We start from the raw sequence: 17,239 nt of genomic DNA, 5'->3' as shown, positions 1-17,239 counted from the left end.
CGCAGGGGAGGGCAAGCCGGGAGCCGCAGGCGCACAGGGGCGGAGGCAGCATGTGCCCCGGCGCCCCGCGCGGGCCGGAGAAGTAGCGCGCGGTGGGGCGAGAGAGACGCTCCTTAAGTTGGGCGCGTCCCAGAGCTCGCAGCCCCGCGCCTCGGCCGCCGGGGTCCGGAGAGAGGCGGGGCTGATGGGGGGCGCCCAGGTTGCTGTCGCCTGCGGCCAGAACCCGTCTTAAAAGAACCCGGGCCGGCGTCTTCAGGGTCCCAGCTGGCGTCGCGCCCTCGGCCCGCGTGCGCTCTCTGATGCCTGCGCTGGCGGTGGCCCGGGTGGCCCGCTCGCGGGGGGTGCCGGAGGGGGCGGGGGAGGAGGAGGAGGAGGCAGTGTGATGGCCCTGGACGGTGAGCGGGGGGAGCAAGAGGAGGAGAAGAAAAAGAAGAAGAAGAAAAAGAAGAGGAAGAAGAAGAAGGAGGAGGAGGAGGAGGAGGAGGAGGAGGGGGCTGAGAAGAGCAGCTCACCCTTCGCTGCCACGATGGGGGAGAACGACGCCGCGCTCCGGGCCGGCGGCAGGGGGCTCTCGGACCCCTGGACGGACTCCGTGGGGGTGCGACCCCGCACCACCGAGCGCCACATCACGGTGCACAAGCGGCTCGTGCTGGCCTTCGCCGTGTCCATCGTGGCGCTGCTCGCGGTCACCATGCTCGCGGTGCTGCTCAGCTTGCGCTTCGACGAGTGCGGAGCTAGCTCAGCGCCGGGCGCCGACGGCGGCCCCGCCGGCTTCCCCGCGCGCGGCGGCAACGCCAGCCTTCCGGGTTCGGCCCGGCGCAACCACCATGCCGGCGGAGACTCCTCGCAGCCCGAGGTAGGCGGGGAGGCCACCCCTGGGACCCCGTCAGCCCAGCCGCCGTCGGAGGAGGAGCGGGAGCAGTGGCAGCCGTGGACGCAGCTGCGCCTGTCGGGCCACCTCAAGCCGCTGCACTACAATCTGATGCTCACCGCTTTCATGGAGAACTTCACCTTCTCCGGGGAGGTCAACGTGGAGATCGCGTGCCGGAACGCCACCCGCTACGTCGTGCTGCACGCCTCCCGGGTGGCGGTCGAGAAGGTGCAGGTGGCCGAGGACCGGGTGGCGGGGGCTGTTCCGGTGGCCGGCTTTTTCCTCTACCCGCAAACCCAGGTCTTGGTGGTGGTGCTGAATAGGACCTTGGATGCGCAGAGGAATTACAACCTGAAGATCATCTACAACGCCCTGATCGAGAACGAGCTCTTGGGCTTCTTCCGCAGCTCCTACGTGCTCCACGGGGAGAGAAGGTAGGGAGGGAGGCGGTGCCCGGCGCCGCCCCACCCAGCCAGGCTGCTCAAACGGCTGGGCGGCCGGAGACCCCAGGGACCGGGCTGGCTTCTGAGACCCGAAAAGCGAGTGGTGGGGGAAGGAAGCGTAAGGTGGGGGTAGGACCATTACCCAGACCCCTTGGGATCTCCCACATGCCCGGGCTTTCACTGCTGCCAACTCCACAGACTCACTCATCAGTGCCAAACAATGAATGCCACCCCCTCCTCTAGTCTGGAACCCCCACCCGTCAAAGTTCCTTAGCTAGCGTGGTCTAGCACAGGTCTTTTTAAAGTGTAGTGTGAAATCTGAGCGATACCAGGGTGGCATCAAAAGCCTGCCAAGATACGGTCCAGGGAAAATACGTGAGGGCCAAAGGCCGGGGCACATCCAAGTAAGAAGTCAGTGCAGGGCAAATCGTTCCCTCCCCCTCAACGTGCCCACCTCGCCTATTATCTGGCAGGCGCAGAGTAGAGGATGACTTTGGCTGCTTCAAGTTTTCCAAAACTGGAACTTGAGATTCAGAGCAGTAAGAGCGGGTCCAGGTGACAGACTAAGGGGGAGGCTGACAGGGGTCCGGGGAGGCTCCCATGGTCAATGCCAGCGAGAAATTTCCTTGCAAGTGCTGCCAGCTGTCTCTTAACGCAGAGTGACTCCAGTTTTTTGTTGTTCTTGAGTTACTGCCTCTGGAAATGACTCCAGTGGTGAAAAGAGGGAAAGCTAGCGTCAGTCTCAAATGCCTTGTTAACGAGTGCCTTTGATGCTTTTTAGATTTGGACCATCTTTTATTCTTTATTTTTTGGAGAGGCTGTGGGGCTTTCCACCACTTGTTTAGAGCTCAGACTTTGCAGTCAAACAAAAGTGGGTTCGAATCCCAGATACAACTGTGGCTGTGGTGAAGGCTCGAAGAAGCTGACGAATCTAAGTCACCAGTTGCTGACAATGACCGCCTTTAGTGCTTATCCAGCGACATATGTTAACTCACTCCTACAAGAACCCTATGTGGAAGGTGCTGTCCAGGACACTTCCTATCTTATAGATAGGGAAATGGAGGCAAGAGGTCAAGTCATTTGTCACATAGTGAGCTGACAAAGCAGGGATTTAGACCCAAGCAGTTTGACTCCAGAGCCCGGACTTTTAGTTTTAATTTGATGATAATAGTAATATTCTCACAGGATTGTTGCAGGTGTCCATGAACAAATGCATTGAAAAGCACTTAACCTATACCTGGCATATAGAGTGTCCACTATAAATATTGGCTATTATGAGTATCCTATGGTAGTTAGCATTCAAGCATATTATTGTATGAATAAACAAGTGATTCTTACTTTTTGCCCTAATCCATTGCATTTAAAATAACCTTGATTCATTAATGAAATGAGTAGAGGGCCCGCAAACAACCAAAATGAACTTAAAAAAGAAATAGACAACCTTAGAAGTAGAGGCAGGCTGGAGATTAGCAGTGATGCCCCTGGCAGAGCCTCTCCAGTTCTCAAATGATTTTCACAACAGCAGAAAACTGAGGCTCAAAGCAGCCCTGGGTGCCTGAGATCAGCAGGCTTGTCAGTGGAGAGGTAGGACTTGAACTTTGGTTTTCTGATGGGCCAGGGCTTGTGGTCTCTGCGAACTCACAGAAGAAGTTTGTTATTGTATAGGAGACTGGGAAATTTCACTGTGTTGTGGGAAGACACAAAAGTTTTATTCTTTTATAGTGTGCTATGAGGTAACCTCAGATAAATTTTCCAATGGTTTAGTAGCTGTGTGATAGCTAAAGCCTCCTATAAGTGAATGTATAAATTATTCACTTTCAAGCTCCTACAATCAGAAGTGGATAATTTAAGCCTCTTCTACCACTTCCTTCAACATATTCTGAACAATACAGATTAAATATATTTTTTAAAAACCCATGATCATATCAGCTATGGGAGAAAAGGCATATAAGGCAAATTTGCATGTTGTGTTTGGAAACAAGCTTATGTTGAAATGTCAATAGTGGGAGTTGCATATCATTACTGATAAATCTTCCTCTAGTGAAATAAATACTTCCAACAAATCCTGCTTTTTTTTTTTTTTAAGCCATGCCAAAATGTATTTGGTGGAACTGAGCTTGTTTTGGTCAGTGCTTTCAAATTAACAGGACTCTTAAAAAGACCAGATGTTTCTGCTTGACCCATAACTGATTTCTTGTACCCCTAGTGCATGTTTGTGTTCAAACTCCCTCCCGATTTTCTCCCAAAGATGTAAATAACTTGGTTGAAAGTTTAACCTAGTGTACATGTGGCTAAACTCTGCATCTCAATAGAATATCAGGATTCAGTATTTCTGGGCATCTCAGGATGGTTTTGTTTCTAAATAGCATCTTAGAGAAAGTCCTTATTCTTCTTCATATTTTTTTTCCTTCAATACCAGAGTGAATATGATAATTTCTTGAATGTTTCTAGCTGGAGTTGATATGGCAAAGACAATCTAATGAGCCATTTCACAATTATGTTAATATTACATATATTAAAAGTTTTTTTATTTTTTTGATTGCTGTTGTTACTATGGGTACTTGGAACACTTTATTTATTTATTTATTTATTTATTTATTTATTTATTTATTTCAATATATGAAATTTATTGTCAAATTGGTTTCCATGCAACACCCAGTGCTCATCCCAAAAGGTGCCCTCCTCAATACCCATCACCCATCCTCCCCTCCCTCCCAACCCCCATCAACCCTCAGTTTGTTCTCAGTTTTTAAGAGTCTCTTATGCTTTGGCTCTCTCCCACTCTAACCTCTTTTTTTTTTTTTTTTGGAACACTTTTTAAACATACTAATGTCAGGAACTCAGCCAGGTTTGGACTTCGGTTGGTGATGATTTTGTTCCCCAAATGCTCTGTAATCTGGCATTTAAAAACACACTTTCCAAGAGGACATAGATGCAAATTCTAAATTTTCATTTGATTAATGATTAAATAGCTTGATCTTTAGTTAGTCATAATTTTTGCCAATTTAATTGTTGGATAATTTTTGTAATAAAAATAAATACTTATGCTGCCTAATGAGTCAAAGTGAACAACTGGAAATATTTAAAGAACAGTACTACAATTCGGTCCACCTTACTTAGCTTGTATGGAAACAACACATTAATACCCAGTCAATCTGATTCTTTGGTTTACTCCTCAGAGGTCTGAGAGGAAGAAGTCAGGTGAGGCCAGGAAAATTAGATTTCACTACTGTTATATACTTATGACCCCTGGAAGGTTTTATCCCCCACTAGGTATTGAATGGGACCTGGTTTTGTCCTACAGGGAACACTCAACATCCCTAGTTCCCATCCTGCACTGGACGATGGTAGAGGGACCCACTCCTTCTTAAAGCCCAAGGCTCCTCTACTTTCTGTTGAGCATTTGGCTAAAGGGAAAATTCACCACTTGTTGAATATTGCAAATAAGTTTCTCTCAGATTTGAAATGTTTGCACATGGCAGTAAGTTATCTCCATTAGGCAGAACACACACTCATTTTTGCCTCAAGTTGGTGCGTGGTAGGCAGATAAAAAGGGTGTGTATTTATGCCACAGGATCCTATAGTAGAATATACTTGCTTAGAATTAGGTGTATGTTCATTTACCTGAAGTAATTGCCGCTATCGGGTAGCCAGATGGCAAGCATATCCATGTTCAAAGTAGGGTACCTTATTTAGAACCAGATGGTTGGACTCAAAGAAGAAATTTACTCAAAGTAAATGAATATTTTATTCACTTTCAAAAGGGAGACTATTTTTCTTTGACAAACTTTGATTGGGTCTATAATATGCCACAGTTACAGAAGACAAAATAAAAATAAGTGGTCTTTTTCTATAAAGGATATTTAAAGAGAAACCATGATCTCCAAGTAAAATTGGAAAATAACACTGTGGTTCTCAAAGAGAATTGCAAAAAACTCTTTTGCAGGAATCTTGTGGAGAGGCTAGAGGATTTTATGGATAGGCATTTGATCTTTTGTGGTATTAGTATAGATGGTTTGATGCCTTGTAGTTTTCTGGACTGAATTAATAATCATGATATTTAATAAAAACAAGAAAACTACCACATTGCTTTTATACTGAAAGCAGCCTCATTTCTCCCATTCACTCTGGTGAGGAGATATTGTTACATGAGCAAGCTGGAATTCATGTCTTTTTGCTCCTCTGTAGAAGGCTCTGAACTGAAAAACTTGTAAAAAACCATTTGTGTCTGTGAAAACTTTTTTTATATGGTTCCTTTATGGACTTAACTCATTGCCTTTCTGTCAGACACACGTAACCATATGGCCAAACTGAGTCCAGTGCTAGATTTTGGTCACAATTTAGAATGCCACCAATAAACCTAATCTACAAAAATCGTTTTACAAATGTTTGTTCAGTTAATAACGCAGTTGGGTGGGAAAATCCATACAGTTGGTGTTTATCTTGCTGTGTTTTTCATGATGCCATCTTATTTGATTACCCTGGATAGTAATAAAATATATACTTTCTCTGAAAGAGTTAAAGTAGTTTTTATTTATTCAAAGTACTCTGAAGCCTAAACAGGGGCTGTCTGCTCTGGATCTCTTTTGAACAAGATGGATCTGTGACTGGTTTTCTGGTGTTTGGTTTGCAAAGCATGTTTATTTCCTCAAACCAATTCTCACCAATGGGGATGGGAATGGGCTTCAGGCAGTAGTCCAGGGTGATGGTTTAGGTTTGCTGAGGATGGGGACATTTGTCCGTGTGATGACAAGAAAGAATGGGACTCCTTTAAGCACATCTGCAAAGGATGGTATAAAAGGAGCAAGGAAGAAATGATTAAGGTTTAATACATAAATGTTTTACAGTCTGTAAGGAAGGGTGTTCCTCATCATCCCATGTTCATTATCCCATCGGCCAGCAAGGATAATCATCATCACTGTCAAAGTGGTCAACTTCCTTTGAATTGTTTGTCTGTCCCCTGTGTGCTTTCAGATTTGCAACAGTGGCTGGGGTCCTCCAGAGCTTTTCAAAGTCCCATGTCATCCTGCTTTTTGCCACTAGAGAGTAGACAGTAGCAAGTCGACTGTCACTATGTTGAATGTGGGTGAATATAAAGATACTCCTCACTCTTCTCAGTTTCCTGGCCAATCTGTAATGATTCATGTGGCCACAATGGATGGTGGTGTTGGGAATAAGATTGGCAAGATAAGGTGGGGCTGAATTGGGGTGAGGGGCCCCATGCTCACCCCTCCTGACTTCCCTGCTCAGTTACTGAATAAATGAGTGACTGGGTGGTTTAAGGAGCTCTAGCACTGTTTTTTCAGAGATGGGATGAGCTGATCCTTCCTAGTTTAGACCTACGTTCACTTGCAGGGTGAAGTTTTACTTTAATTATTCAGATCTTTCCCTGTGACCACACAGCTGAAAAAAAAATCAGAGGAATGGGTAGAAAAAGAATGAAGTTTTAAAGTTACCACTCTTGGTTACTTTTTATCTCTTTTAAGAACAGTTTCAAGCCACTTTTGGTTATGTTGGTGGATGGAAAAGATGTGTGTGTGTTTAGTGTGTTCAGGGACTCTGAAACCAGGCTGCCTGGGTTCATGTCCTGACTCTGCTTCTTACTAGCAAAGCTAGCTTTATGACCCTGGCTGCATTTCCTAACTGTTCTGTGTCTGGTGTCCTCATCTGGAAAATGGGGATGATGATAGGGTTATTGTGAGGATCACATGAGTTAAGTAATAGAACATTTAGAGCAGTGTCTGACAAATGGTAAACACTTTTGTGGGTATTAATATTATTATATTATTCTATGGCTGGAGATCTACTCTTTGCACTGGTACAGGGTCATAGAGGGCCAATATTTTTACCTTGGGGTTTCTCCTACTAGCAAGGCCGGGGTGGGAATTGTCCTTGTAGCCATTGCTTCCACTGCTCTTTGTTTTGCCCCACAAGCAAAATTCAAAAGACAGAGGAGAAAGCAGAGCCTTTCCACCATGAGGAAGAGAGCGAAGAGAAGCGCTATGGTATTGCCCAGCTAGAGAAACGCCATGCTTGAGCCAGACATGATGAGATGGAGAGGGCTGAGAGAGCAGGAAGAGAATAAGGAAACAAAGGGAACAGACACCTCTCTGATTATGGTACTGCTCTCTATCAGCAGTGAGAATAGCAGAGGTCAGGGGGTGGGGGGGGGGTGCCCTCCTTGTCACTGGAAGTCGGTGCATCAAATTGTAAAACCCCGAGGACCAAGGGAGAGGTACACCAGTCATTAGCTATTGTTCCCAAGACTTTGAGTTCTGACGGTAGCAGTATTTTATAATACTTACACAATGCTTTGCCTCCTTCCAATATTAAACAAACGAATCTCAGACACTAGTTTATTTATGCCTATGAGAACCTAATATTATGGCTTGCAAAAGTAATTTTAGTGCATTCATAATATTCTTCATCAATGGTGATCAAGCACTCAGGACTCATTTTTGATAAGAGTATTTAGTACATAAATAGGAAAACAATTATGAATATTGTGCTCTGTTTTTATAACACGATTATTCACATATGCACCACTTCCTACATACATATTGCTGGCATTATTGCATTATGTTTTTAGTTTACTAGAATGGTTATTTAAAAAAATAGATTACACGCTTGCTTATAGCACTGAATATTCAGCAGGAGTACTTTTCTGAAATGGCAGAGGTTTAATGACTCATTGAAGTACATAAAAACACACAGTCTAAACAACGACCCATTTTGGCTTAAAATGTTTTGTCATTGAGTAATAATTTGCATTTTGATTAACAACCTTAACTTTAAATGGGACACGTGTAACTTCCATGACCTTGTCAACTGAGTCCATTTACTGCAAACAGTTGAATAGTAACTAGATGTTCCATTAGAACTTTTCATTAGATCTTGGGAGTTTTTATTATCAATCTGAAACTCTTGCAACACCAGGCAGATTGCTATTGCAATGGAAGCAAGTTCAAAGATCATTTTTCACTGCTGTATGTGTGGTATGCATAAATGTGGTCCTAATGGAAACCTCTCCAATGGGGCATGCCCTTTGTGAGGTTCTCCTGGTTTTGGTGGGCTCCACAGAGAAAAGCCATGAATCAATCTGCATGCTAACAGTGTCATGCAAATGTTGGTTTCCTCTGCATATTTTAACTTTATGAAAAGGCAAACTGAAAATAATGGAACAGAAATTGTTTTGTATCACATACAGTAATTTGTTGGCAATATCAGCCAACGTTAATGCATTACTTCTGCTGAATCTTATCATAATGACTTGACACAAGTAGCTTGCCTAGTGAACTTCCGCAGAAATAAGAAGAAATCAATTCTCTGTATCCTTCAGAAACAACACAGAGCTCTATGCCCTCCTCAGCTCAACCAAAATGTCAAATAGACAAGTTGTTAAGAAATAAAGTAATTTATTTTAGATAGAAGAGAATTAAAATACAAGTATATTATTTACGTTTTCCTCGTTATGCTAAAGTGGCATTCTTGGAATGACACTTCTAGATGTCACTTTTGGAAGTGGAATTTTTCATGGTAATAGAGAGATTCATTAAAAGATGAAAATGATTTTGTTTAAAGAAGCAGGAGAAAAACCGAAAACGAACTACTTGTCCCTATTACCTTCTGCCTCCTGCTGTTTTATATTACTTCTTGCTGCATTTGCATATGTATTTTGGATCCATACTGTATATTACAATTTTTTCTATTTTTAATTAATTTTTTGTACTTCTATCTGGTGTCCTGCTACCAACTCAAACTTACTTCGAATTTACTCAAAACCCAAATTCATTATTTTCTACTCCAGTCACCTTCTTTAGAGGCCTCTCTGCTGTTTTTAATGTCAGTAAGCAGAAGAGAAGTGCCCCTTCCACCAGTCGAAGGCAACCCTAAAATACATACAATGAAGACAGAATTCTATTTTTTTTGAAATCCAGCAGAACCTGTTGCCTGTTGAGGGTACTGAGCCTTGAACTAGGTCTCTTTGTTAGACAGGAGAATATCAAGGGTGAGAGGGGTGTTAGAGATGGACCAGAAATACTGAGTCCTGATAAAATGAGAATCTGTGAGAGAACAGACAGCGCACTAACTTAATAAGTGAGTCGATACTTTTTTAAAGGCTTATTTCTGTGCTACTTACAGTCGACTTGCTGACTTCGTCATCTGCTTCTGACCTTTAAAACACTACCCAGGCTTTAAGATCAATTCTTAGGCTTCTTCCTCCATAAAGCCTCTTCAATTCTTAAGGCCAGTAGTTCTCAACTGGGTAAATTTTGTGCCCCCCCCCCCCCCCCCCCCCGCCCCAACGCTAGGGTACAATACAGTTGCTGTGCCTGGATATGTTTTGGTTGTCACAGCTGGGTGGGAAATGCCACTGGCATCTAGTGGTAGAGGCCCTGGATGCTGTTCAACATCTTAAAGTGCAGAGGACAGCCCCCCACAAAGAATAATTATCCAACCTTAAATGTCAGTAGTTCCAAGATTGAGAAGCCTTGCTTCAGGAGAATGTAAGTTCTTCGTACGTTTTCCTTCTTTTTCATGGCTTTTTGTAGAACGCCAGTTTAGGTATTTGTTTAATTTCTTTTATTAGAGTATAAACTCCCCGAGGGAATGATGCATATATATTTATCTTTTTCTCTTCAGTATTGAATAGTCAAGAATGATGATTAAGAGAAGCAAATGCATTATAGAGCTTGCAGTAAAAAGCTATTTAGTGGTAGTGTAATTTACTATTAAAAAATCTCATCAAATAGAGAGAATATTTTATTTCTGAATATTGTACAGTTATAGGATCTTGAGCTTGGAAAAGACCTAAAAGTAATCTCATCCAACTGTTCTTCTCCATCAAGGGACTTCTTTTGATTTCCTAAATACTGAATTGAAATTCCATTGCAATCGTCCTCAGTTGCCAGACTGTGAAATTGGTATTTCCTCATTTAGACATTATCAGAATATATGGTGGCCCTCTGTGCATAGATATATACTGCGTGTGTGAATTCATTAAGAATATTAATTGCAGAAAAAGTCACTAGATGATCTTTATATCCCTTTCAACCCTGAGAATCAGTGATTTAAAATGCTAGCTTTACTAACATATTTACATACTACGTAAGGCAAAAAGAGGCTGCACAACATGATTCTTCTGTATAAATATTTGGTTTATTAATTTCTCATTAACCCAGAGTATTTAATCTTCTACATCTAATAAATTCCTACCCATTAATTGCTTAATGCCAAACACACCTTTGATTTTTACTTAATGACTAATACATTCTAATAGCATCCCCTCTGTTGAACTCTTGTAGAACTTTACCCCCAATGTTGTTACTTGTGTTTTTATGTATATGTATATATTTTTTCTTTTCAGTTAGATTGAAAAGACCTTAAGGACAAAAACAGTTATATTTTTTTAAAAATCCTACCACGTACTTAATATAGTGAAAAGCTCATACACAGCAGACCACATCTATTTGTTCGGTGGTGGAATTGGAGTCCTCAGATACTTGAAAGTTAAAAAGGAACACTTTTTCCTTGTATATGAAATCCTGTAGGTAAATTTTAAACAGCTCAGGAGAGAAATATCAAGCTCAGTGGATATTTCAATTAATAAGATGGAAAGATGAGATACAAGAACATTAGGTAAGACAAAAGCATGTGGAGAGAAATTGTAAATGGGTACATGTTAACTAAAAGGTAGTGACATTTCATTAAACAAAACTATTACTGTCAAAAGAAAATCATAAGGAAAAATACTACCATGGTACCGGCAAATTTGGAAAGAAGAACCTTTGTTACCAAAAGTCGAATTAAAACATTGTTTATAAATTACAGCTAATGATTCATTTTACTCTTCTTGAAATACAATTACTTCTTACTGAGATGCAGAAAATGTGACTGCTAGACACAGCTTTGTACTAATTGCCAGTATAAACTGTGGACAAATCACTTAACCCTATTGGAACTACTTTTTCATTTTAGAAATTTATGAGAGCTGGACAATTTGTTTCTAAGATTGCTTCCAACTTTAACCTTATATTCATCTGAAGATTTGTAGTTAAGACTTTCCCATATATTATATCATTTTATCATCTCGACAGCTTTGGAAGGAAGGCCTAGAAAGCATTATTATTTTCCTTCTACTAATGAAAAAAATAGGCTCAGGCATTACCCAAGCTTGCTATGCAGTAGCCCAGTACTGCTCCCAAGCTAACTCCCAAGAATCCTCTCTCTGAGAGTAAGTATACAATTCATCTTGAAAATGTCTTATTTTTCTCCATTTCAAAACTAAGTTTTAAAAAAGTAGGCTCTCAATGATAAATGTAAGCTTCATCATGTTAAAATGGTATGAACTTTTACATCTGATGGTTGAGCTAGGGATAGCCAATAAGATTCAATGCACATATCAACGCCTATTAATTGGTAGTAGCTGCCTCAAGTGCTATGCTAAGAATACTTCTGAGGCCAAGTTTGGGTTCAGTGGGAAAGTGAGCCATGTTAGATTAACCATGAACACTGTGGATGATGGAGAGAGGAGTGGTGGCAGAATTACTTGTAGGGGAAAGGGCCTTTTATATATATATTTTAATGTTTATTTATTTATTTATTTGAGAGAGAGAGAGAGAGAGAGAGAGAGAGAAAGAGAGAGAGAGAGAGAGAGAGAGAGCGAGAGCAAGAGAGAGAGCATGAGCAGGAGAGGGGCAGAGAAAGAGAGGGACACACAGAATTCAAAGCAGGCTCCAGGCTCTGAGCTGTCAGCAGAGATCCCAATGTGAGGCTTGAACTCATGAACTGTGAGATCATGACCTGAGCTGAAGTTGGATGCTTAATTGACTGAGCCACCCAGTCACCTCAGGAAAGAGCCTTTTATTTTTATTTATTTTTTGTTTTTTTAATATAATTTATTGTCAAATTGGTTTCCATACAACACCAAGTGCTCATCCCAACAAGTGCCCTCCTCAATGTCCATCACCCACTTTCCCCTCTCACCCTCACCTCCATCAACCCTCAGTTCATTCTCAGTATCCAAGAGTCTCTTATGGTTTGCCTCTCTCCCTCTCTGTAAATTTTTTTCCCCTTCCTTTCCCCCATGGTCTTCTGTTAAGTTTCTCAAGATCAACATATGAGTGAAAACATAAGGTATCTTTCTTTCTCTTCCTGACTTATGTCACTTCACATAATACCTTCCAGTTCCATCCACATTACTGCAAATGGCCAGATGTCATTCTTTCTCACTGCCAAGTAGTATTCCATTGTGTATATAAACCACATCTTCTTTATCCATTCATCAGTTGATGGACATTGAGGTCTTTTCCATAATTTGGCTATTATTGCTGCTATAAACATTGGGGTTCATGTGCCCCTATGTATCAGCACTGCTGTATCCCTTGGGTAAATTCCTAGCAGTGGTATTGCTGGGTCATAGGGTAGTTATATTTTTAATTTTTTGAGGAACCTCTGCAGCACCAGTTTGCATTCCCACTAACAGTGCAGGAAGGTTCCCATTTCCCCACATTCTCGCCAGCATCTATAATCTTCTGATTTGTTCATTTCAGCCACTCTGATGGTATGAGGTGATATCTCAGTTTGGTTTTGATTTGTATTTCCCTGATGAGGAGTGATGTTGAACATCGTTTCGTATGTCTGTTGGCCTTCTGGATGTCTTCTTTGGAAGAGTGTCTATTCATGCCTTCTGCCCATTTCTTCACTGGATTATTTGTTTTTTGGGTATGGAGTTTGTTGAGTTCTTTATAGGTTTTGGATACTATCCCTGTATCTGATATGTCATTTGCAAATATCTTTTCCTGTTCCATCAGTTACCTTTTAGTTTTGTTGATTGTTTCCTTTGCAGTGCAGAAGCCTTTTATCTTGATGAGGTCCCAATAGTTCATTTTTGATTTTAATTCCCTTGCCTTTGGAGATGTGTCGAGTAAGAAATTGCTGTGGCTGAGGTCAAAGAGGTTTTTTCCTGCTTTCTCCTCTAGGGTTTTGATGGTTTCCTGTCTCACATTCAGGTCCTTCATCCATTTTGAGTTTATTTTTGTAAATAGTGTAAGAAAGTGGTCTAGTTTCATTCTTCTGCGTGTTGCTGTCCAGTTCTCCCAGTACCATTTTTTTTTTAATGTTTTTGTTTATTTTTGAAGGAGAGAGAGACGGAGCCTGAGCCGGGGAGGAGCAGAGAGAGAGGGAGACACAGTTTGAAGCAGGCTCCAGGCTCTGAGCTGCCAGCACAGAGCCCGTCCCAGTACCATTTGTTAAAGAGACTCTTTTTTCCATTTTCCACTTAGTAATGTTTTATGAAGTCTGATATTTAATTGCCTTATATCGAGTTTTATAACTAGTATTATCAGAAAAGTTTAATTGACTCATGTCATGAATGTTTTCATAAATAATGGTCTCCTTTTTTTAAAAAAAAGGTTTCCTTAAGGTTCTTAGTTTGTAACTATAACTGAAAGAATGTAGAGGGTGTTTCTAGCTAGAGTTTTAATGAGATGCAACTTTGCAGCTAGATCTGAAAACTTAAAGATTTATAAACATTTATATAGATATATACACATGAGCACACATTGACATGTTTATATTTATTATATTAATTTGTATTATATTAACATAATATCAAAGTTATAATTTATGTAATAAATATATGGGTAGTAAAAACTAATATTCTCTGGGTCATTCAATATAAACACGTGTCAAAAGGCTCAAGTAAAGTTAAAGATATTGTGAATCAATATCACTTATTGGCTGGCTGCCATTTATTAGCTATCTGATGGTTGCTCTTCATCTTTTACAGTGATAGATGCTTTACACGCTTCTCCTGTAAAAAATATTGCACACTTTACAATATTTTTTAAAAGTTATGTTTGATTATTTCCTTTCAAGCGATGAACACCTATACCTTAGGGAAATTTAGTAATCATCCAGGATGATACAGCTGAGAATGTTGTGAGGCCAGAATTTCAACCAACTTTTGTCAGGTTTCAAAGTTCTTACAAAATCAGATCGTGTCTTGCTGAAGTTTGAGGGCACAGATGTTTCCCACTGATGGTCTGTTCTACATGTATCTGATGACAACATCAGATTTTGGTTTTACTGTCTTTACTTATACAGCTTTAGAAGAGAAAATGGGGGGCATACTAAAAAGAAGAACCATTAGTTCCAAGTATTTTTCAATGTGATGGCAACGAGTTGTTTTTCTGTAAAGTGTCATATTTTGTCTAGTAAGCACTGGTCTGGGTTTGGAGAATGTATCTCAACTGAGACAAAAACTTCCCTGAAGGAATTTTATTGTTGGGGAAATATACATGAATTGTACTTTCATGCTATTCATGAACTTCAGTTCAGAACTTGTGATTTGGCAAAAATATATTATTTTATCAGCAGAAGCATGTGAAATGGGCATAACTTAACTCAAGCCATAAATGTAATTGAGAATGTCATTTTCTTTTTTCCAGGTTCCTTGGTGTTACTCAGTTTTCGCCTACACATGCCAGAAAGGCATTTCCTTGTTTTGATGAGCCAATATACAAGGCTACTTTCAAAATTAGCATCAAGCATCAAGCAACCTATTTATCTTTATCCAATATGCCAGTGGAAACTTCCGTGTTTGAGGAAGATGGATGGGTTACGGATCACTTTTCACAGACCCCTCTCATGTCTACATATTATTTAGCCTGGGCAATTTGCAACTTCACATACAAAGAAACTACCACCAAGAGTGGGGTTGCAGTAAGTATTTTAAACTTAAATATGTTTTTAGATACTGTATACACTGTATAGTAATCTGATTTCTGGATTAACAGTTAATCATTTTTATCCTCTTTAAATCTTATGTAGCTGAATTCTTTCGTTAACCGTTAGGGGTAAATTATCTTCCTGCTTTCAAAGAGTCAGAGAGGACTGTCTCTTCCATACCCAGCCCTTTTTATCCCGTTTACCACCTCTCCCACCTCCACCATCCCTGTCCCTCTTCATCTTCTGAGTATTTCTGAAACATCTGTTATTTGTTTTTGGGAAGTTGCTTGTCTTTACTTATATGACTGGGAGTCTTGCTGCCTTTTATTGTGAAATATTTCAAATATCCAGAAAATGGAAAGAATAATATAATAAACTCCACATGCCTACTTGCTGGCTCTAGAGTATCTGAACATTTTACCATCTTTGCTCTAGTCTTATTTAGTTTTTGAGAAAGTAAAACACTTTGGATAGAGTTGAAGTCCTCTGTGTACACCTGCCTGATCTCATTGCCTTGCCTCCTCCCTTAGAGATATCTACTGTCCTGAGTTTGATGTTTGCCATTTCTGTGCATGTTACCATACGATTATCAAGTATGTATATATATTTCTCTATATATGGATGCAATGCTTTACAATTTCATATAAGTGGTTTATATTATACATAGTTCTGCAACTTATTTTTATTTCATTTTAGTTTTTACCTAAAGTTATGTTTTTGTGGTTTATCTGAATAGATTGTTTGAATGAGGATATCAAAATTTGTCATCCTCCTGTAGATAAACGTTTTAATGTTTCTGGTTTTTAAATATTAACAACAATGCTCAGTGAATATTTTGTACATGAATTCTTCTGCCAATGTGCTAGAATTTCTGTAGGGTATAAAGCTTCTCTTAGCCTGTAACACCCAAGTGTATAGAAATACATTCTTAGGGGAGCATGATATATAGGAAACCTAGAAAATTCATGCTCTGCACTTAACTTATAAAAGGAATCAATTGGACTCTGCGTGATAACTATCATTTGTGATAGCATGGTGTTCTAAGTGTTTTTTGCATACTATTGTGTTGCACTAGTCAGGCCAGGTCAGGCCATGCTGAGTTAAAAACTTCCTCCTCATTTCAATGGCTTACATGATAAATATGCATCTGTTTTAATTTTTATGTCACCCCTAAAGCAAGGTATTATGATTCTCTTTTTCTGGATGAATAAAGTAAATTGGGGTTTAAAGAGATTAAGTAGCTTGCCCAGAGTCAAAAATTAAACAAGTGGTAGAGCTGTAAGACAAACTTTTGTTGGTCTGATCCCAAATTTTGGGCTTTCCCTCCTTGTGCTTTAGGAACTCTGTTTCATCATTTCAGCTGTATGTCTGTGAAAGAATCCAAGCAATGATTCTCCCCATCCACTGGCCATTGTATTCAGTGTTGCTTAAATGTAACAAAAGAGGTGAATAGAAATCTATACTCTTATTCTGTAAGAAGTTCATAGGTCTATAACAACCTAAACTTTGAAAAATGGGTTTATATAAATAAATTTTTCTCAGGGTTATTTTAAATATACATCACTGTGGAACCTGTTTAAAAAATAAAATCAGCCTGCATAAAAAATTAATGCCATTATTGAAGAGCTGCGTATGGTGAATTAATCTACATAATCATTAAAATTAGGTCCTAAATGCTGGCTCTGGAGGGCCAGAAGACATTTTACTCTTTTGGATTTATACTCATTTGTTATGTTGAGTTCCTCTGATGTTTGTTGATGACTCCTTCAAGGCTGTTCGTGTTGGACCACACACAGAAAAGGAACACCAAGACATCTCGTTTACTTTGACGTCTTCAAAAGTTGATGATTGGCTTGCTGTGCATCAGCTTGCAGCACAGGGCATACTGGAACTGTTTTTTTTCCAGTATGTTTTCTTTAAAGCATCTTAAAAGTATTCTCAGCCCTACACAATTAAGCTTGTTGCTAAGTGACCCATATTTAAAACCAGACACACTCTAATTATTTAGATGTGACTTTTATTAGAGTTAAGAATCCAAGTAATTAGTAAACATTTTAAAATTCCTACTTAATAATTTTTATGTAGAAAAGATAAAACATGCTACCAGAGAGCATGAAAAGGTCAACTGAAATAAAATTTTAGATTGTAGAATCTAAAAATACTAAGGATAATAAAAAGGAAAACAAAATTGCCC

The 17,239-nt window shown here is 40.2% G+C and overlaps 1 protein-coding gene across 1 annotated transcript in view; it reads left to right on the top strand.

Moving 5' to 3' along the window:
* Nucleotides 1–242: 242 nt before the first annotated feature.
* The window catches only part of TRHDE (thyrotropin releasing hormone degrading enzyme), a 395,717-nt gene continuing 378,720 nt past the window's right edge, over nucleotides 243–17,239 (top strand). The window contains exons 1-2 of the mRNA XM_058742021.1: nucleotides 243–1,305; nucleotides 14,766–15,039. Coding sequence (XP_058598004.1) covers nucleotides 383–1,305; nucleotides 14,766–15,039 — 1,197 coding nt within the window. The 5' untranslated portion in view covers nucleotides 243–382. The remainder of the gene's footprint in view (nucleotides 1,306–14,765; nucleotides 15,040–17,239) is intronic.

Source organism: Neofelis nebulosa, chromosome 8 (assembly GCF_028018385.1).
Source record: "Neofelis nebulosa isolate mNeoNeb1 chromosome 8, mNeoNeb1.pri, whole genome shotgun sequence".
NCBI lineage: Eukaryota > Metazoa > Chordata > Mammalia > Carnivora > Felidae > Neofelis > Neofelis nebulosa.
The sequence above is the reverse complement of the archived record's forward strand: the minus strand, read 5'-3'. Positions and strand labels throughout refer to the sequence as shown.